Consider the following 22510-nt stretch of genomic DNA (forward strand, 5'->3'; position numbering starts at 1 on the left):
TGTTCCCTAAACTGAAAGGTCCTTATCAGTAACTTTAACTGCAGACATCTTGTACAGGCATGCTAGGAGTAGGAGCATCTTTCATGCCTCACATTCCGTAAATGATTGCTGAACAATAAAAAGATGACCTCATATTTTCATTATTGGAAATGAATATTATGTTTAGTATCTCTGACACCTGTCATGCTCATATCTATTCAATATTTGACAGGCAAGGTTTTTTTTTTTTTTTTCTTAGCCGTGACTTTGATCGGTCTTGTGAAAAAACAACAACAACAATCTTTTGAAATAAAAAAATCCTGAAAATAATGGGCCATTGGTAAAAGCATTCCTATGATGTTTCATTCTTAACTATCATTTATCACACATGTTACATACTACCCCTATTATCATTACGAAAAGTATAAAAAAAATAGCAAGCACACTTGAAAAAATGGTATGTGCGCAAGCTATTGACCACATAATCACCTAAAATCATGATAAATATCCATTACTCAGCAAGTTATGCAATTCATTCCACGCACGACCACATTTGAACAACAATTTTAGCTAATCATCAGACAAAATGCAAGGAAACTAGATCATGCATAAAGGATGCAGTCTTCAAATTCCAACAAGGCAATCCTTATTTCTTTCTTTAAAATGATCTCCTGCACAGGACTAATTTCTTAACTTATAACATCATTTGTGTCTTAGAGCTGAAGACATTCCTTTTATGGTACTACCAAGGTATCAAAATCAAAGATGTCATGCTGAAAAGGTCACAATGGACTTGAAATCAACTCGTACAGGCTTGTGTTGATATACCTTCCATTCATTGAGGTGTTCAATCAGAAATTGCATTCAGTTTGCTATCAGATGCCATGCTTAAAAAAAAGATGGTCCTCTAATCTAGTATACCTAGTCATGGAACATTCAACATCAAATGAGTGATCATTTGATATGCAGGCATATTCAGTTCACTTGCCTTTAAGCCCAGGTTGGTGTCCTAGCTTGTTCATGAATAATCGACGATTATCTTCTTTCAGTGAGATCGCAATGTCATTCTCCTTCACCTCTGCGCTGTATGTCATTTTACCACCAGGCTTCTTAAGTCCTTTGGGAAATGTCGATGCTTTGTTTCCATTGCTGTGGTAGGTAGACAGGCCCTGTTTTGGGCCCGATGAGGCACTGTCACCAAACTTTGTCATTATCTTGGCAATACCTTGTGATGGCCCTGATCCTACTTTTCCAGGCTTTGTCTGTTTGATCGGAGCTGGGATGGCAAGGTGAGAGGGCCGCTCAGGTTTCACTGATGGGTCGGCAGCCGGTGTTGAAGAAGGGGCAGTTGTAGCAACAGCCAGAGGATTAACTCCCATTGCCTGCAGGAGTTGCATGTTGATCATTTCTTCCAGCATATTATCCGAGCCACGAAGTCCTCCCCCAGCTCCACTTATACCCTTTGTACCAGCCCCTTTTAGCTTCTCAAGCATCCCAAGGTTCGGGGCTGTGATTTGGACCGGTTTCCCATCTGCGCCTGTCTTGACTCCCTCCTTCTTGATCCTCTCAAGTTCGAGGTAGCTGCGAATAATCCTCGCCCGCCTAGATCCCTCAGGTCTCTTGACAACCTCCAGGACAGGGTTTGCTGGAGCAGCAGCAGGAGGAATCTTTGGCGTGGTAGCATCTGCTGCTCCGATCCGACCTGCCAAGTCTGGTCGAATGCTCCTCAGCCCACCGCCCTTCTGTTTCTTCTTGATGTTACTGGGCAGCATGTTTGTGGCCGTCTCAGTCTTCTCCTCTTTCTGCTGATTGTCTGCACACGTTTCACCTTTTGGCTGAGTTGCACTCCTTGCTTTTGGCTTTAAAGGCACTGCTGGCAGGGATTTCTTGGCAACTGGGGGTGGAAGCTTTTCATCATTTCCTAGGACATTTTTCTCACCATTCTCTAACAATGGAGTCTGCGTTGCATCAGAGTTACCTGTTGACAATTTGTCGGCATTTGAGATCTCATTTTCCGGAAGACTGCAACCACAACCTGCACTATCAGCCGGTGCACTTTGATCACTTACGTCAACACTACCAGCAAGTTCTTTGGCACTGCTGTCACTTAAGTCCGGTAAATCTACCATGATATCTGTTTCAAAACTTCCCACATTATTGCTTCCTTCCTTGGCAACAACGCCATTCTCTAGTAGCTGTGTGTTTTCACAATCAAGCCCATCATTGGCCGGCAGAGGTGGGCTCAATCCGCTATCAACTTCCCCATCAACAGCTTGCTTCTCATTATCAGCAAGCATATAATCCTCCCCCACAGCAGGAGAGGAGTTTTTGGCCGGATTTACGACCCCATCATCAGAGCCCCCACCGACATTGACCTCTGACCCCATCTGGTGTTCCTTGCCATTTTCCAAGATTTGGCCATCCTGTTCCACATCTGGACCGGTTGCCTTTGCATCGTCATTCAAACCTGTTGAGAAATTTGTTGCAGTTTTATTGTCATTGTCTGCCTTACAGACAACAGTCTCTTTTTCATCAGCTTTCTGAAAGCTGGAATTCAGAGAATTGTTGGGGGATGAACCGGAAGACACAGATTTGATCACATTGCTTGCTCTCCCAAGGTGGGTCTCAACTGAAGAGAGTTTCCTCTTCAGTTCAGACCTTTTGACATTCACCTGATGAGTTCTCTCTTCAAATGTTTTCAAAGCCTCAAAGATTGTTAGCACACTATCTGAAACCACTGATTCAGTATTATCATTCATATTCTTCCTATTCTTCTCCACTGCTTGCTGCTTCTTGATTGACCTTCTCAGTTTCCTCACAAATGAACGTTCTCTAGAGTTAAACAAAGGAGTCCGAGAGGTTTCTGCAAAGGGGGCATTGAAACTATTTATCTTATCTGCAATAGATCTGGGCTTTTGCTCATTATCTGAATCTACATCCTTGCTAGCAGTTGTAATATTAGTACTATGATTCCCTGCATTTTGAGTTTTTGTTTCCTCTGACTTAGTCTCACCATTGTGAATGTCCAAAGGAGTGGTCTCCTCACTGACATTGTTCGTTGAATAAGCATCACTGGCACCAATATTAAAGGGATTAGGTGGTGGCACATATGGAATGGATTCTTCTGCCACAAGTGGCAGTGGAACAACATCTCCATCAACCTGAAGACTATCACAGCCACCAGAAGGTAAACCGCTTTGACCCAAGTTACCAAATGAATGCGCAGAGGCATCCCTCGAGCTCCCATTCTCACACACTTGATCAGCTTGAGGCTGTGGACCTATCTGACCCACACTATGCAAAGGGTGACTCTTGCCATCCTTGCTGTCACAATCACTATCGCAATCATCATCCCAACTATCTTCACTGCTCTTTTGGTCTCCACTTACACTTGGCATCCTCATAATCTGTTCTTGCTCTTCAAGACTTGGAAGAGGCACAGCATTGCTTGGTGTACTCATGTTTCTTTCGCTGTCATTTGTATCTATTCCTTGATTTAAACCAGATGACATCATTTGAAACTCCTCAATATTATAGTAGTCTACATCAGTAGTCTGTGGGGCATGCCGTAACTTTGTAGCAATATCCTCAAGGTTTGCGACATCTGTTGCATCAGCAACAGATCTTGGCATCTCAAGCTCATCAACATCCTTGTCATCGTCACTGTCCAATGTTCCATTGATATCTGGAAGGCACACATTCTCAAGACTTTGTCCCAGGGCGAATGTCTGCCCCTGTGGGTTGCCTCCAGTAAATTCCCCATCCTCACTGGAATCTTCTTCATCTTCTTCTTCACCATCATCATCATCATCCTCCTCATAGTCACCATCATTATTGTCATAGGTTGATGTTTCACCAAGTTCCTCTTGTAACCTTGAAATTTGTTCCAGTAGCCCCATACTAGTTCTCTGGATGTTACTCATCCCATCAGCACCAGCTTGCTCATTTGGGCAAATCCTCCAGTAGTCATCCTCGCTATCTTGATCATCAACTTCATCATCGTCATCATCACAAAAATCTGCAGAATCCATATCATTTTCATCGATTTCAGAGGTATCTTTGATTGATGCCCCTCTGATGGTGAAATCATCGTGATCATTGCTTCCTGAAATCTCAGATAAATTCGGGTAGAACTCTGAAGGGGCACCCATGGGGCTAACAATGTCATACGTTTCAGAGAATGGAGTTGAAGATGTATCCAATCGATCTGAACTGCTTGGATAGTCTACAAGGTACATACCTTCAACAGACTTTTGATCAGGACTGTTGTCAGCGCCATGAAGATTGGTGCAAAGACCATCTCCCATTTCCTCCTCCATAAAGAAAAGCTCTGGCTCAATGTCATCCTTACTATCTTCAGAATTTACAAGAGTGTCTTTCTCCAGTGTAACAGTCTCACCTGGATCTTCATCTGAGCTGCTGTCATCATTATCTTCATCATCACTGTCATCGTCCCCATCCAAACCATCTGCTGAAAAGTCGGGCAGATTGGGAATGATGTCCTGAATGACCTCTTTGGTGCGCATCAATTCCTCCTTGAGCTTTTCGGTGCTGGGTTTGAGCTCATGAGAGAAGTCATGAGCGTGCTGCTCCAAGTGATCAAGTCTCTTCAGAGCACAGTCCACCTTTTGCTCGATCTTGTCCAGTGTCGTGAGCTTCTGCCATATCTTGTGCAGCATTTGAGAGTCTGAGGATAGATTGACCGCAGCAAGCGCAGCCACTTCGGCCATCACTGGGTCCTTCTGCTGCTCAAAGAAGTTGCTGAACGTTGGCTCGGTGCAGAAGCTGGAGTCACTTTGAGTGCACGTCTTTGCGCGCAGCTTGCGCCTGGACAGCCCGAAAACTTTCTTCACGTCCTTATTCTTTGCCATGACTGAGAATTCGTACACACTATCTACGCACAAGTGTCGCAATTCCTTTCATCCATACCAGTCTCAATCTCGAATCAAGATTGCAGTGTAAGTGATGTACTCATCAGCTGACAATTTCCAATGAGAGATATTTCCTATGCTTTGGTTGAATAAGTTATTTTCTTCTAGACACTCACTATTGTTGAACTGATTCTTGAGCTAAGGGAGCTAGAGGCAAGCCAATCAATCTTAATGATGATGCATCAGTGGGTGCCAAAGAAATTCACTCTACGTACACTGATTAACAAGATATCTGCAAAACTTCATCCCAGTTATTCAGGGTCTAGAATTGTTCATTTGTCAATGCTGGCAGGTCTCTGAAATATCACATTCAATTTCCCTAATTCACACGGTGAAAAATTAGATTTCCTCTCTCAAAACCTGAATTACAACTCAACGCCTGCATCAGCCACTCGACTTCAGGTCCAGTCAATTATTGTAAATTCACCAACTAGTGTCCGAGTGCCATTGTTAACTCCACGCAGTAGATCTAGTGGGCCAATTGGTAGATGGCTGTGCAGGAGCAAACTGTCTCAACAGATAACCTCCTTGGGGAATGACTGGCTAGAGGAGTGGCTGGTTGAGTAGGGCCCCTTTAACGTGTTGTCTGCGGGTGGATCGTTGGGTCTCGTGAGATGTGCATTTCCTGTTTGATCAGTGCGGCAGCGGGTGATGGCAATTCATGTGTCCATCCTTGTGATCAGCTGGAACCGGTGAGGACAATCAGGGGTGGGGTGCAAAGTGAGGTTACAGTGGTTACCCCCTCCCCCTAGCAGACCAACTGGTCTTTGACAGGAACACCTGCCCTGTATGTTACTCCATTCGGTTCTCCAGCAATCTTCTTTGTGCAGCATATTTCCAACTCTCTCCAATACGCAGTTACTATCCACACGTACACAATTCACAAAATCAATTTCAGATCTCTCTTCGAAAACAAAAGATAGAAAGGACAGTTACAACATCGTTGTCATCGATGAAATGTCTCCCAGCTTAAATTAATTGAACATTGTAACACAGTGATATCTATGTCGGGTACACCCAGACTCATCAGGTCAGTTAGATGAAACACTGAGCAGTGTTGTCCCATAGATATATCTGCTGCTTTCTTCTTAGAGGTTTGAAAACAAAGTCAGAGAATGCGCCAGTCCAAATCTGTGAAAGTAAATCAGAATTGGTCGCTCATGGATTTACACTGTTTAGTCATACTCTCTACCAGCAACAGCAGCAGCACCATAATATAAATCCTCAAGCATGGACTTCGCACATGATAGTGTTGTCTTGTGCATGTGCTGGGCACTTCTCAAGCTGACATCACGTTACATGTTTATTTATCTGCAATACAACAGGTGGTTAACCATGAACCACACATGTGACTGCAATACTACTAAGTGCGGATCCATCCATCACTGCTATAAATGTGCCGCACCACAATCCCAGGATCCAGTCCACAGGTTTTGCAAGGTTGCGTCGTAACGGGTACAGGCTAAAATCATACTATCGGGTGCAAGCCTGCTGGCAATTGGCCACTGACCTCTATTTATATACCAGAGGAAGGGGACATATAAATGGAGGGGGAGAAAATACCTAAGGCCTCAAAGAGAGTGGGGTACAAAACTAATGCATCACACAGGGTTATTACATAATCATTTCCTTTCAAAGTTATAATCACTTCTTCAAGTCATGAACATCATAACTATTTTTTATATAGTCATAAACACTATAATCATAATTTTCCTGTTGTATAAATCTAGAAAATTACAACTGTAATTTTCCACGAAAACCTTGGAAACTTTAACTGTGATTTTCCTGTAGTAAAATCTTGCACACTATAACTATAATTACTATTTTCTGTCTCCTTGGAATATTCTTGTCTCCTCTCAGGTACGTACCAGATAAGTTAAATTTCATTTAATCCTGACGTGCATTCAACTACGGTTGAACATCTTTTAAAGTTTGTGATGCATTTTTTTTTTCAAGTTGCAGCAACAGCTGATATCTGTAGTGATCATTATACTAGTAACATACAAAAAAATTAATGATAACGATATCAATGCAACAAAGGTGAACAATAATCTATTGCTATTGCCTAGTAGTTCCGTGGTGACAAACAAGAAGGGAACAACATAATCCAAGTCATATTCTTAGCATGAAGGCAGTTTCCTCCGTCAATGCACGAGCCCTTGGTCATCCCCCATAAACAGTGCAAAGCCTGCGGTAAGTCAGGAGCCCATGTTATGTTCAAGGAAAAAAAATCCACAGCTGAGTCATTTCACTGTCACTTTCACCACTGACTAGAATCCCCTCGAAAAGTGATAAAGCGAACACAAGCAAGAACTCTCACATGATCCCACAAAAGTGACTGCCAGCCATGAATATTGCAGAGGAAAACAAAAAGCGATAGAACCAAGACACACTAAGCCTCAATATGCTCAGTGAGATGCTATCCATCAAAACGCAATCATCTCACTCCCAAGTCACTTCCAAGCTCCAATAGTCGTGGATAAAAACAATCAAAATCCATAGAATTGCCCCTTTTTTAATGCCGGCGCAGATCATGGGGAGCTATTTTCGGCGACAAATGAGCTCACTCTCGATCTACGAGAGCAACCGCGATCCTCTTGCGGTGCAGAAAAATCATAAGACTGGGGGTATATCACCATGAGACATTTCCCCCCAAACTCCGGTAGCAGACTTGTTGAAACGGGTGTGTTTCCTTTACCCTCTCTCAATCCCTGAACGACTGACGTGTGATGTGCTCGCTACACGTATGGGCCAGACTTTGTTACCCACCACCACCGGGCAGGGGGTAAGCACAGGGAAGGGGTGGGGCAGGGAAGGGGTGGGGCAAGCCAAGCAGGTGATCGTGACCTTTATAGGCAGACAAGTGTCCCCACCCCCTCCCTAGAATCATGGAAAAACTAGTCATGTTTTCCCCTCTATTTCACCCACTTTCAAGTGCGAACTCTTGACCACCATGTACGACAGAAGGGTGAAAATCAAGAAGAAGCCACTAAACTGCTAAGAGTTAAGTCACTGATCATTAAGTCACTGATCACAAATACTTAAAATGTGTATAGTGTCAAATTATCAAGCTTATTGATGGGCATATGAAATACAGACAGTGCTGTGAAGAAAAAACACACACACACAAAAAAAAAATGAGCAAGACTACCTTGGATCCAGGCACTAAATTGGAACATACTTCCTTCACATTGTGAGAGGACAATTTCTGTCCATTACAAAAGTATGGGAAATGATTGGATTTCCATCTTGTGGTCTAGGGATGCTGCTGAAGTATATTACTCTGAGACTAAACCTTATGAAATCTGTATATCTCTCACCAAAGAGTTTGACCAATCAAGAGAAGCATGTCTTGCATAAGTCTTGTCATTTTCTTTCTTAAAGCAAGTCTACAGTGAAGTGTGAGATCTATCATATTGAAATATTGTGTGCATGTCTTCTGCAAAATATATTTTACTACCAGCAACATGTTCAGGGTACAAAGAGTTTGTTATATCAAAAAGCCATGGTTAGACTGAGCAGACAAGTACATGAAAAAAAAAACTATACACAAGACAGAGAGAAGGAGAGAGCAAGCAATGTGGATATATGTGATTACAAGGACATTACATTATTTCTTTAAATCAGGCTAGAGAATATTATCTTTGGCATAAATAACATGATATGATACAAGACAGAACATGCAAATGCACAAGGTTAGGAAAATAAATATCCCAGTGTAATGCACACATGAAGAAAACAAACAAACAAATGCTATAAAAGCAACAAATAACTCAAGACTTTTTAAATGGTGGACATTTTATGATCTTTACAATGCCTAAGCTGTTTTTTTTTCCGTTTTTCGTATTTGAACATTACACACATAATATTATACAAATACTTATGATGAATCTAGATGAGCATACAATATATACTTTAAAGAATTAAGACAAAGTCAATTTGGAGCAAACGAAATTTGGCAGACAGTCACGATCTTTGCTTTGCCAGTTAATGATTGGCTCATTTGCTAAGCACTGATCATTCAATTTATTTAATTGATTATGACAAACTCAGTGAGAATGACCCATGAGGGTAATTTGGGCATCATTACCAAGTTGTCCAAGGCCATTCAAACAGTTACTAATAACTTGACCATCAACCACCAATGGTGAAGATGGGTGAATGAGTGAGCAATGCCTTCGGAATAAAACTTCAAATAGCATTTAGACTTCATTTCATGTGATTTTTTCTAAATTTCTATACAGGAACATCTCCGCAAACATAAAATGGAAATGAAAAAACAGTATTTGACTCCGAAGCTGTCACTAATGAATGAAGCTATTATTATCTCGGCCGGAGCTATATTTAACCGCTCAGTGATTAATCGGCAAGCTACGTCTGTTCTCTGCGGCGGAGATCGTATGATTGTCAGGGCCAGTAATCATCCCTTAATGAGTCCATCCATTGCGGGCTGGGCGGGGCATCTTGGAGAATGTGCTCAGAACTAACAGGAAGTTCTTGATCAAACTCCATCTTCCTGATACAGCCATACAAGCAAACAGGCACATTTCCTCTCATAAAGTCTTTCTTGTCCTTGGCTTCAAATAATGAAGCAATCATATATTCCGAGGGCCAATCTAAACATTGTCAAATGGTTCACTGGATTGATATCAATCAATGACATTTTGGAGGGGGCGGGACGGGGGTCACATCTTTGCTGAAAAGGAGGAGTAGGGTAAAATCATTTCAATTTGTTGCATTACTTTTGACAACCAGTCTGCCATTCTCCCAGCATTCATTATAAGCAATCAGCAGTAATAGGCACAAATTAAGCCAGAAATGAATGGACACCTTGTCGCCTGCCTATTCAAGTATGACCTCACTCGAATCATCCCTTTGAACTACTAAATGAACAAGCATCAATCAATCGAGTTGCTGTGACAGACAAGATGTCAAATGACATAATCTTGACAGCTTCAGGTGATTACAATAAATCATGTAGGACTTGCTGCAATGAATCAGATCATTGAACATGTGTGGAGACCAAATGGCCACAATACTGATAATCGTAATATCATATAAATACATTAAAAGACCTGCCTTTCTGCCATAGCAAGTTGCTTTGATCTGGATGAAAATTCCCCTAATCAAATTTAGATCACTGCTAAAAGAGCATTAGATAGATTATTAATGAACTTCTCTTCATTCAAAACTTTCTAAACAAAATATATTCATTTTTCTCCTATGAATTCTATATATTTGTAAATTTTGATACCAAGAACAAAACTTGATTCTCCCCCCCCCCCCCCGAAAAAAATTGAGATCAAGCTGTAGGTGATCAAAAAGGCATTTGGTGGAAATGACCAATTAAAGCCATAGCTTGGCCAACCTAGGGCTCTGCCTGTCCATTGGCAGACAGCTGACTTGGAATTTCTAGCAGATGCGAGAAACCAATCCTGAGAAAATTCGAGCTCAGACAGTAGGATTAGCAGTGGCACGGAAACCATCTTCCTGAATTTGTTCAAGGGATTCCATATCCATACGGCAATTTAGCGATGAGCAATTGTCCCAATCCGGTGCTCAGAGAGAAAGGCTTCATTTGCTTTCCATTTTAAGTAAAGAGACACATTTAAAGAACATGATAAAAACATACTTGAAGAAAACTTGAAACCTAATGAAATATGACAAAATACTTAAAGAAAATATTCCTATGAAGTAAAAAAACAAGAAAATGTTTCCCAAACTTTTAATACCACACACGACTGTGTTCTTTCATTTTTTGGCCCTATAGTCTTTGACCTACTGGGCGGGCGTCATCATAGGTAATTCAGGTAATTTTATTTAAAACTGCAGTGTAGACTTGCAGATGTTATAAGGAGTAGTTCTGTGAGATCTACTGTAGAACGAGAAATTTTCGCGTGCATTTTAATTTCGCGAATTTCGCGAGCGCCAAAATTCGCAAAATTAAAATGCACGCGAAAGTTTTTGTCTACACTACATGCATTGAACACCGGTGGCAATTCGCGAAAATTTCATGCCGCGAAAAGGGCTGTCGGCTCCAATTCGCGAAAATTTCATGCCGCGAATATATCATGTTTTACAGTATATCACTGATTCATGATGTGACTCTTTAACTGTGACAGAAGTGAGGCCAGGCTGATCAATTTGATGCAAAATGTATCCATATCCTGGTGTTTTTTTTTTATTTAAATCCTCCTTTTGTATTTGTTGTCAATTTCCCATTTGCTGGTCATATTTCTGCTGCTACACATGATGCATTGACTGTGTATTTACACTTCTTTTACTTCAGAGACATTTTTCTCTGCATGCTCACATACTGGTCCTTTGGTCTTTTCTCTCTCTCTCTTCTTTCAGCAGAGACAGACTTTAAGAGAAGCACAGGACTCAGTGACAGTGCTGAAGCGTGCGATAGGATGTCACAGGAAACAAAGATTTGCTTTCTACGCTGTGCATTTAAGATTTACGTGAAGTTTTAGTGACTGTCTGCCCCAAGTTTGCTCCAAAATGACCAAAAGTCAGCCTAGATGACATTGTAATATGCAAGAGAGAGAGGCACAAATGTTTGCTTGTCTTACCATTTTTCTTCTGCCGCAGCTCTCTGATTTCTCCTCGGAGAGCTCGCCTTTCTTCAAAGGTCTCTGCGATGCTGAGCTGTGGAGGAAAAATTTGAGAGAGGAAGGGGAGAGATAGGGAGTGATAGAAGAAAAGCACAAACAAGATGGAGAGAAGAATGAGTGGGAGAGGGATAGAAGGATGGAGCAAAAAGAACATAGTGAAAGAGATAGAGACAGTTAGAATGGGAGAAGAAGGAAACAAGAGAGAAAGATAGAGAAAAAAACCAAGGAAAAGATAGAGAGAAAAAGCAAGAAAATGATAGAGAGAAGAACATGCAGAAGAGAAGAAAGGGGAAGGGGGATAGAAGGATGGAGTAAAAGGAACAGAGTAAAAGAGATAGAGATGGTGAAAATGGGTAAAGGAAAACAGAAAGAGAGACAGATGGAGAAAAAACATGGAAAGGAAGGAGGGAAGAATGAGCACAAGAGAAGAAAATGGAACGGAAATAGAAGGAGAGGGCAAAAGGGACAGAATGAAAAAAAAAAGATAGTGGAAGTTGGAATGGGAGAAAGAAGACAGTCAGGGAGGGAGAGATGGAAAGAGCAAAGAAAAGATGGAAAGAAGAACGAGTGGAAGATAGGAAAAGGGAGAGGGGATACAAGGAGGAAGCAAAATGGACAGAGTAAAAAAGATAGAGACAGTTGGAATGGGAGGAAAAGGACAGTCAGAAAGAGAGAGAGAGGGAGAGATTGACAGATATGGGGTAAGAGATGGGTTGAGATTGAGTGTCGGATGGTAAGCAAATTAAGGTAATTGCCAAAATTGTCTCCATTTCCTCTCTCACAGCTATGTCTTCCTGATGCAACAATTAACCAATTTATATTTTATTCATAGGAATTCACCTTTGTACCATAAGCCACCTTAAGGTTGGCCTAGTTCTTTAGAAATATATTATGCATCCATGGCATAACATTTATAAAATACAATGCCATATAATTATAAAGAGTTGTATTGGAGGCATTTATGTCAATTCAATCATTCATGTAATATGATTCTAATGTTTGTAGAAAAAAAAAATCACAGAAATGAACAAAGAAAAAAATACTTTGGACTAATCAGCTGAACTGATTCCTTCAAACATATCCTAAATTTCTCATCACATTTACAATATACATCAGTCCTTTCAAAAAGCAACAACTATGACCAAATTGAAACTATGGGCACTCTCCTGTAGTACAGGTGAAATATATATTTGGAAAACCTCAAAAAAAAACACCAACAACAACAATCTGACCCCTTTCCACAAGCAACCATCCCTAATGAAAGATATTAAGAGCATGTGATTTACAAAATGAAACTTGAATGATTAAGTTACTTGGCGGAGCTACTTTAAAAATTGGAGTAATTCACACATATATGAATATCTTTTCACTCTTTCTAAATTAATAAAATCATTCCAACACAATTGCTGGGGAGAGTTGCTTATATCATGTTTAACATATCGCGGGGATTCAATATCAATGTCGCTGGCAGCAGTCATTATCACTTCACAGTTGCATGGGTAAAAACTAAAAGGAAGTGCAATATATTCAAATCTTTCAAATATTGACAGGGATTAGCCTTTGAAAGGCCACTACGGCCTATTGTGATTCCCCCACATTTTATATATTTATCACATCTTGCATGATGAAGTTGTGCTCATTGAAAAGTTGGTATTTTTTTATTTACCCTGAGGAAATAAATGAATTGAATTGAATTGGTCATTACCTGAATTCTTTGAAACCACAGGTACAAAAGTATTTCAGGACACTGAGGAGGAATTAAGGTAAAAGTTGCATTTCTTTAAATTCATTAACTTCTGGAAAAGGATTGCACTAGCAAGATCAAAGACTCTAACCCCTCCCCCTTGAAAAGATGAATTCACTGTCAACTTTTTTTAAGATGTGACACACAATATTCTGGAGGTATGCTTCCACTATCAAAATTTTGCCGAAAGGCTTCAGTCATCGCATCGCAACTTCACTACTCCCAGCTGTGAACTCTGACCTGTTTCTGTAGGGCGGCAATCTTGTCGTCCAGGTCGGAGGCAATCACTTTGACTTGCTCCTGGTGGGCCTGGGGGTCATCCAAGTTTGACCTCTGACCTCCAGCTGCCCTGGACAGGACCAGGTTGGTGTGATTTTCCTGCTGTATGCTAACAGAGGGAGGCTCCGCCTTCTCACGGGAGGGTTGACCTTGCATGGCCGCGTCCAGCTCATCTGAGAGAACAACAACAAGTGTGAAGATGGGAGCGTAATAATCACTTATTATTCATTACTACAAATTGCCCAAATCAGAATCATGATTACGCTTTGAAATATTTCATTGTCATCTTACTTTGCTGTTCTACTTTTCAAGTGTCCTCTTTCATGTCTGGCAACCAAGTAAGCATTGTGATGAATTAGATTTGATCATGTTTCAAGAAGGAAAGCACTAAGCCATTCAACAACAACAACAACACAGGGGATTACAGCCACCTGTTACGACTTCCACACACTACATGATGAAATAATGTTCATGCACCTTGAGTATCTTGGCTGTTCTTGTAGGTGAAAGTCACATGATGTGACATACTGACATTTTGGCAGAATATCAAGCTTCTCTCGTTCCCCCTTTTACTCGGTGAGCGAGAATATCTCATCCTGCATGTAGTTGAAGGCAATCTACTGCCCTCTACCGTTAATCGTACGTCCCTCCCTCGATCCCTATCGCTCTCTCACTCGGATTGACACATTGACGGTGAATCACGGAGATTAGCCGGGCGCTTTTGGTTCCGAAGAGTCACCTCGCTAATGAGCCAAACGATTGACAAGTCATCCACAAGACACAGGGAATCACTGTCGTTTTGTTGTTTCAAGATTTGCTGGGGGGGGGGGGGGGGGGGGCTGTTTGTTTTCCACAATGGGTCTGGATTAAAAAAGCAATCCATGTTTTTGCTATGTTCTGATCTGAGCATTAGATTACCTCAAGCAGTAAAGATGTCACAGAAGCATGATGGTCAATTCTAATTTGTCAAGTACTATTGCTAATGAAATTTATCTATTGTTGCTGCTTTTATTTTTCTTATTGCATCATCACTACAATCTACATTTGTATGACAGTGATAGTGCTGTTGCTATTATAATGACATTAAATCATAACCATCATCACCAACAGCATCAACAATAATTACCTCTGAGATGCAAAACTAGCAAAACTGCCATGAAAAATGAATGAGATTTCAGCTAATAACTGATGGAAAATGAGTGCAAGGGATTTACCATCTAGGATGAGACTGGAACTTATTGGACATGTTTCAAATAAGAGAGGTACCATATGCAGAATTTCACAGACCTTAGTAATTTCACACATAATGTGCTCCTGTAGTTCAGATTCAAGTGCACAGAATGATATATTGTGTACATCAAGCAGTCTCCCCTGCTCAATTGGGCCACAATTATTTTGACTGAATGATAAGATCATGAAATGATCATATTATCTGTCGTTTTATTTCATCTATCACATAATTTTCAAGATAGCTAACTTGCTAGTGCATCTATAGACGGTACTTAACTACGAGCTTATCATCAAAGTTTAAAACTTTGAGCTAAACTTCCAGTTCAGAAATGTCTTGCGAACACAACTATTATGTAGGTGTGTATGTCCAGTAACCTGTCATTCAACATCTCTCCGACTGAATTTCATTTCTGTTCCCTTCAAGCTGTAGAAATCAACCTCAGGTCCAGTGTTTTCAGTTGCTAACCTGACCTAGTTTCTAGGGGGATATTTGGCACAGGCTGAAACTCCCCATCTCATCCTGGCTCACACGGAGGAAGGAAAAAACATGTCCTAGGACCCAAACTGGGACTGATAAGCAGCATTTTTTGCTTGACAGCAATATCAAAGAGAGAATTCTGTCACCTATTTATTGTTTTATATATATATATATATATATATATATATATTTTTTTTTTTTTTTTTTTGTATCTGAATCAGGAGATTTAGTTTCAACAGTAAATGTATGTGTAGGTTTGGATTACTTGACACTATAGTGAAAGCTCAGTGAATCAGTGAGTAAAATACAAAATGGTGACCCTTCTTGAAAAACAAAATAAAACAATATTTAGTAGCTTTCATCTGTATATTTGAATCAGATATCTAACAAAAAATAAAAATAAAAAGAAATGGCAAAATGATGAAATAAAAGGGAAACAAAAGGTAGGGGATAGAGTAAAAGAGGGAAACTGAGTCCATGAATTGGGGTATTCATATAAAGATTGACAAGTTGTGACATTGGGTGATAAAGTGCTGATACATTACAGCCAAAGAGATGTGCAGAAGATGAACCATCTCATTGTCCATGTTATGGTAGCTTACACTCTTATGCTTTCCTCTACTGCTATGATGACATGATTTTTGTTCCAGTGCGAATAGAAAGCCCAAACTTCATCATCTGTGATATTTATGTATCTCCTTGTGAGAATGGGCAATGGGAAACCTTACATAAAGACAACAACAAATGTTATAAAAAGATGATCAAAAAGAGTGACAAAAGATGACAGGAAACACAAAAGAAATGCTACATCTTTTTGTTGTAAAATGTGCTTCCTAATGTAAGCTGGTGTTTTTGTTTGTTTGTTTTATCGTTATTGTTGGGTTTTTTTTGGGGGGGGTTCTGTCGTATTTTGCCCTTTTTTTTTGAGGGGTGGTGCTTTTTTTTTTTGGGGGGGGGTTATATATTGAGACATAACCGTCATTTAATGGGCAGTCACTTTCTAGCAGTAATATCTTTCTCCATTTGAATTGATGATAATTTCACTGCACTGGGCTTCACTGAAAATCTATGTATTTCCTGTTTCACTGACCATTGCTGAGATTTCTATGGTTGTCCTTTCCTATTCAGGTATCTAGGTTTTGTTTTCTTTTTCCTTTTTCTCCTGGACCATTATGACCCCTCTTTTGCACTTTCCTGTACTTTCACTAAAACATCAAAAGAAAACAAGCCAAAAAAGAGAGAAGAATATTAAAGAGTTCCATCATAACAGCCATACACAAACATGATCTTTTTATCAGCAGCTTCCCCAAAGCCTTTCCGTACTAATCAAAACAGTAGGATATTTTCTCTCTTCAAACTAGAGACTCGCTTGAGAGCTCGCAGGTAGCAGCGGGACTATTTGCTGTGCGATAACGAACCCTCGTCTCGATAGTTTGGTACTTCAGGCGTGATCACATTTCAGAAATGAACCCTTTTGGATATATATGCCCTTTAACCCGTTGTCTACGGGAACTGGGTGTCCCCTGTCTTGAAGCAATGGAAATTTGAGTAATCTCGGAAGCAATGGGTTAATATCATCAGTCATGTGAAATCTACCGCTGCCATTGTGATCAGGAATTCTAACAGTCTTTTCAGACTAGGGGATAACAACACAGACATAGGCTTCTTCTCCCCTACCTCAAACTCCAATGAAACCTCTACATTTATGTACATAAACCAGCACTGAATTCACACTAGTGTGCAAAATTATCAAGGGCAGATGAAATAGCACATAAATGTATACACATTATTGATACAAGGAATCATAATGAGTAGATTTACATATATTGAGATACTGTTCTATACTCACATATAACTCACTTTTTCTATTTTTCAACATGACACTGCTGAGCATGTTATATTGCAAATGATTCCCCAAGAGTTTATGATCTTCAACCACCAATTAACTCGCAATGAACCATAATCTCCAAATAGAATGAGCCATTACTACATGCTTTCTATCACGTACACAAGTACTTTACTGAAGTGCCCATTTGTTCCAAAGAATGACATGGCACTTACCATAATGGGGGTAAGCCAGGACATTAAAGGGGAAGTGTCTATCAAATATTGATTATCTTATGAATCCTGAATTTAGTCAAAGCAGAAAGATTACTGGAATATTCAATGAATGTAGATTGTATTAGGAAAATCAGGGGGGTGTTTCATCAACATTTGTCGGCGCTGACAACTTGAATCACCATAGTAACAGTCAGTGACCAGAGCATCTCAGCCAATCAAAACCAAGGATTTTGCTGAAATTGGTCAGTGCCGACAGTTGCCGGCGCTGACAAGCGTTGATGAAACACCCCCTGAAGTCCTATCTGTTAGCAAGGTATGAATTCCAAATGCTATGTGTGATTTTACTTGCCACCTTCTCTAGAGGTAAATATGTGAACAGAATTTCAGAATAATTAACTTTGAACACTTCTCTCCGCTGTTGAGATTATAGCTCTTTTTTCAACTTCTTCCTTTTTCTCCATTATTTCTTGTTTGCAATCTCAAATATTCTACAATTTCTTCCTGTAAGCTCTTAAAGTCTTCTTACAGTCACTGTAGTTAGCCATGTTCCTACTTTTACTACCGTACATCTCAAAGATCATGTAGCAACACTTTAGTAAATAGTTTCTATAGGCTTACATACAAATATGTAAGTTTTATCTTATCTCAAATTGGAAACTTGCAAAATGTTGGTTAGATTGTCCATCCTGCTGATTCTAAAACCAATATTTCATCAAAGAGTGATATCTCATGCACTAAATCATTAACAAGCTGAGTGGTGGTCCTTTATCGAGATTATCAGAAAGGTCACACTCATACTTGGCTGTGACCATATATCACCCATCTTGTACTGAAGCAAAGACTTACCCCCTATTCAGACCCATGCCATTTTATACCAAAACTCGATAATGAAACGATGCATAAAGAATCATCGTATAGCCTACAGACCGTTCAGACGCTAATTTCGACCGTTCTGGGAAACGTCGTGTAGATGTGCAGTTTCCCACTGCGCATGCTTTTATACTCATAGTCATGAGTGACAGCTGTGGGGTCACCTTTCATGCACGCTCCCATTAAGTCCCACCCAGTTATACCGTTCTATGGTCGTCATACATTCAGACGCACATGGAATGCTGATTCGTTATCGAGTTTTAGTTCGAAACGATGCTCTGACCGTCATTTCGTTATACGTCGTTTCGTAAGTCAGCATTCAGACGTATAAATTCATCGCATAGCCAAACCGTTTTTGTATAGCTATACCATTTTAGTATAAATTTTTTGCGTCTGAATGCCCTGTTGAATTTTAGTTGATATTATCTGATACCACAAAAGCCACAAAGTGGTGGTGGTGGGGGGGGGGGGGTGGAGTGTATACCTGCAATCAATCTCAAAGTTATTAGAGCAAGAAGAAAACAACCATATGCCAGAAATAACCTTAAATGTGATGTGAAGCTGATGCGTACCACCATCTCATGAAAGATCCTAATTGATTGTAAGATTGATCTCAATTATGATACACTGCTCAACCATAAATGGACCATTCTGGAAAATAGCATCTTTGAGAAATTTACATAGTACCTAGCTTGAAAAGGTTCAGTCTCAACACAATGATGTCAGAAGTCAGGACTCTTTTTTACGTTAGCAAAATATGTTCCAATATTCTTGAAATTCAGTAGCCTAACTAGTAACAAATCTGACTTGTTTAAGTAACTAGCTAAATACCAACAAAAGCTTTAATCTCTATGTATATGCCATGACTTGACATAAGAACTCAATTGTTTTAAAAAAATCAATTTATAAGAAACAAAACAGACAGGGCACTGTAATGAACATTTCAAAGGCTGACCTTGCAAACCAGGCTACAAGGAAGATGGGGTATGGTAATTGGTCATGTGGAGACACTTCATTTTTTATTCATAGATGTTGATGCAAAACCTCTTTGTAAGGTTTTATTCAGAATCTCAAATTATGAACAATGCTTGCTAACACTATTCACTGGCTTCTTTTGCTACAAAAAAAAAAATTCTTTGAAATTCACAAAGTATTCTGTTTGCTTGGATTTTGTAGAATCACTGAACGATACAATTTCCCTTCAAATACCATTTCATTGAAGTGACTGTCAAGTGTTAATACGCAATTACCACTATGAAATAACCTATTCTACTGCTTCGTTCAGTTTTCTAGATATTGTGCTTGAAATCTGATCTCATTAAAAAAAAAAAAATGCTGAAAATGGACCAGCTATTGTAAACAGCACTGTTCTGTGAAATGAAATTCAGATAGTTAGGATGCAAACGCTTTATGACAATAAAACATTTTTAAAAGTCTCACCTAAATGAAAGTTTCCTACTGTCAAAATACATAATCAATCAGGATTATTAAAGCAGTCTGGAAAGAAGGCTAATTCAAACACAATCATAACTTTCTTTGCAAGACATGATTCAGATGTTGGCACAAAATGTGTAATTTGATATAGATTAGCATGGTTTTCTTTACTTCAGAAACACCTCGATCATAATATTTATTCCCTGCAATACGAGAATATCTTGTTTATCCAGGCACAAAATTTGGCCTTATGTCATTTCGTAAGTCACTGAGGAAGAACTTTCATATCAAATTTTATGGCATGTACAACGTGACTGCATCCACCTTGCATGCTATTGTGGGTCCTCATTAGCTGGAGGGAGGTAAGATACAATTTGAAGCTAATTTTTTTTTTCTGCTGGTCCACCTAAAAATCACTACTTCTTTTTTTTTTGCCTGAATAATCTGAACTGATATATGCTTGGTTTAAATTTGTAAAAAACAACAACAATGTAATATAAAGCTAAAGAAGAAATACGAAAAGAATCAGCACACTAATTCCATATTAGGTAGGCATTTTGGAAAAATTTGATGACAAAATAGTGCAACATCAACACAGAAGATGATTGATGTGCTTGCTTGAGTGTTTTTTTTTTTTTCTTTACGTTCACTTGACCTTATTCACTGATCAGGAAAAAAAAATGGTCACAAAAGAAGACCTTTTCCTATATCATGCTGGAAAAAAAAAGAACCACCTACTTCATGACAAGTCATTTGATTTCATTTTTTTAAATTTCCTTCTGTATTTTGAAACAACATGCAGAAAAAATACTAATTCTTATGAGTGACAACTAGCTGAACTCAAAAAGGGAATTGTTAGCTGAAAACAGGGACCAACATTCTTGTAAAAAAAGAGCAAAAGAAAAGACAACATACTAAGTACATATCAATTTCATTAGATTATCTCTAATTTAAGAAACTGCAGGAAATACTGAAGAGACAGACATTTCAAGGCTGACTCAAACTGACAACTTGACAAGCAAATATATCACATTACACTCAGGAAAGAGCATCCTTTTCACGACTGATGTGATATGAAGAATTTGAAAGACAAGATAGGACAATTGTTAAGTGTAAAAAAAAGAAAAAATATATACATATTTCGTTTTGACAAAACAATGACAAAACCAAGGGGTGCAATGCTGTGTCTGTTTGAATTAAATCAGGCCAGTAACTGGGAATTTTGTAGGGGGGGGGGGGGGTCAGAATTAGAAAAAGTGTACCTTTTTAGTTCAAGTTTGTGTTCATTTGTTATTCTCCACATACTGAGCAATACTAAGGAGCAAACGGGGGGTTCTGCAGAACCCCCTGAACCCTTCCTAGTTACGGGCCTGTAAAGCTCTTATCAGTAAAATTATTATTTCAGATAACATCGACAACAACAAAATATGGCTGGCAATCAGAATTGTTTAATACCACAGAGATATTACAAGCTCCTAATCTGGCAGGTACAAATTAATGTTCATTGACAAGTAATATCAGTTGAGTGGGCAGGCGAGTACATTTTGTTTGAAAATTGGCATGAGCAAAGATGGATGATGAATGAAATCTAAATCTACAAACTCAGATCAACCACAAAAACAGTCTCTGACTTGATAACGTGAACTGGTTTTCCATGGATATTACAGACTTTTTTCCTCTGGGGTCTATATGCATGTCTTCCTGAATAAGAGATGATACATCATCTTTTAAATCAAGAGGAATTGTTTTTGTTTGTTTTGTTTTTTAATCATGTCACACAGTTACTGAGAAATCTTCATAAGATTATTCTCCAAGGAGAGCCTGTATATAACTCATTTTACCTCTAATAGAACATGCTGCGTTGAATAGGAAATGTAAATTTTAATAAAAGATGAAGGGTTTCTTGGAATCAAAATTTGTGGTGAACGAAAGTCTCTGAAGTTGCCTGATAATGTAAAAGCATAATATCCTGTTAACTTTTTCTGTGGGGAAGGGGGGGGGGGAGGGGATGGGGGATTGACAGTGCTTGAAAGATATTCCCCTCTGTTTCTGTGGATAAAGTTGTCAAAAGGTAAAATATGATTAATAAAAACCTATGCCTCTTGACATCATGATTCATGTTTAAGTTTCATAACAAGTGAAGCTGTACTCCTTTAACTTTAATGCATGTACATTCACTACAAAGTTTTCAGAAATGGAAAATTGGATTAAAATGCTTTACAAAATAAAAATGCAACCAATGACAGGCATTTAGGACAGCAATCAGACAAAAACACAGATTTCTGAATTTGGAATGTTGGGAGGCCAGGGTTAAAATGTCTTAATGTCTTGCAGCTGGTATCATCTGTGGATGATATGCTTAAAGGTCTGAGGTATATGACACATGAGTATCATGCAGACCTAACTGGACCATTCAAATATTTCTTGAATCCAGTGATATTTGTAAAAGACAAGCAAAAACAACAACAAAAAAACTTTGGCAGAGACGAGCTTGACATCTCATCTCACCCACTGAGATGGAGAGATGTGTTTTTGGAAAGGATTATTATTGCATTACATTGATAGCATTTGCCTCTTTGAATTCTTGTGACAACAAAGACCAAGTTCAGTCCTCAGTTCCATTAATTAATCCATGGACTTTTACGCACTGCAACTCTAATACTGTAAATCAGGATATTTTCGTGGCATGAATTTTTCGCAAATGGGAGCCGACGGCCTTATTTGCAGCATGAAATTTTTGCGAGTTGCCTCAAACATTCAATGCATATAGTGCAGACAAGATCTTTAGCATGCATTTTAATTTCGTGAAACTCGGCTTTAGCGAAATTTGCCAAATTAAAATGCACACGAACATTCCTCGTTTTACAGTATTTGGTATTTCCCATCA

At 39.3% G+C, this 22510-nt stretch overlaps 1 protein-coding gene across 1 annotated transcript; it reads right to left on the minus strand.

Annotated features, from left to right (window-relative positions):
* Positions 1 to 758: 758 nt before the first annotated feature.
* LOC139726288 (uncharacterized) lies at positions 759 to 17864 on the minus strand. Its single transcript, XM_071637356.1, has 4 exons — positions 17846 to 17864; positions 13512 to 13723; positions 11486 to 11561; positions 759 to 2446 (listed from the first exon to the last, which is right to left on the minus strand). Exons 1-4 carry the CDS (start codon positions 17862 to 17864, stop codon positions 960 to 962), a joined length of 1794 nt encoding a protein of 597 aa, XP_071493457.1. The 3' UTR covers positions 759 to 959.
* Between the last annotated feature and the right edge of the window lie 4646 nt (positions 17865 to 22510).

Source organism: Diadema antillarum, unplaced genomic scaffold (assembly GCF_040938485.1).
Source record: "Diadema antillarum isolate AM-2024a unplaced genomic scaffold, OU_Dant_1.0 seq00000082_RagTag, whole genome shotgun sequence".
NCBI lineage: Eukaryota > Metazoa > Echinodermata > Echinoidea > Diadematoida > Diadematidae > Diadema > Diadema antillarum.

Coding starts and splice junctions, on each gene's coding strand:
- LOC139726288 (XM_071637356.1), bottom strand. Junction 11,562..13,511: donor TTGCCGCCCTACAGAAACAG/GTCAGAGTTCAC, acceptor TTTCCTCCACAG/CTCAGCATCGCAGAGACCTT. Junction 2,447..11,485: donor GCTGCGGCAGAAGAAAAATG/GTAAGACAAGCA, acceptor ATTTCTCAACAG/GTTTGAATGACGATGCAAAG.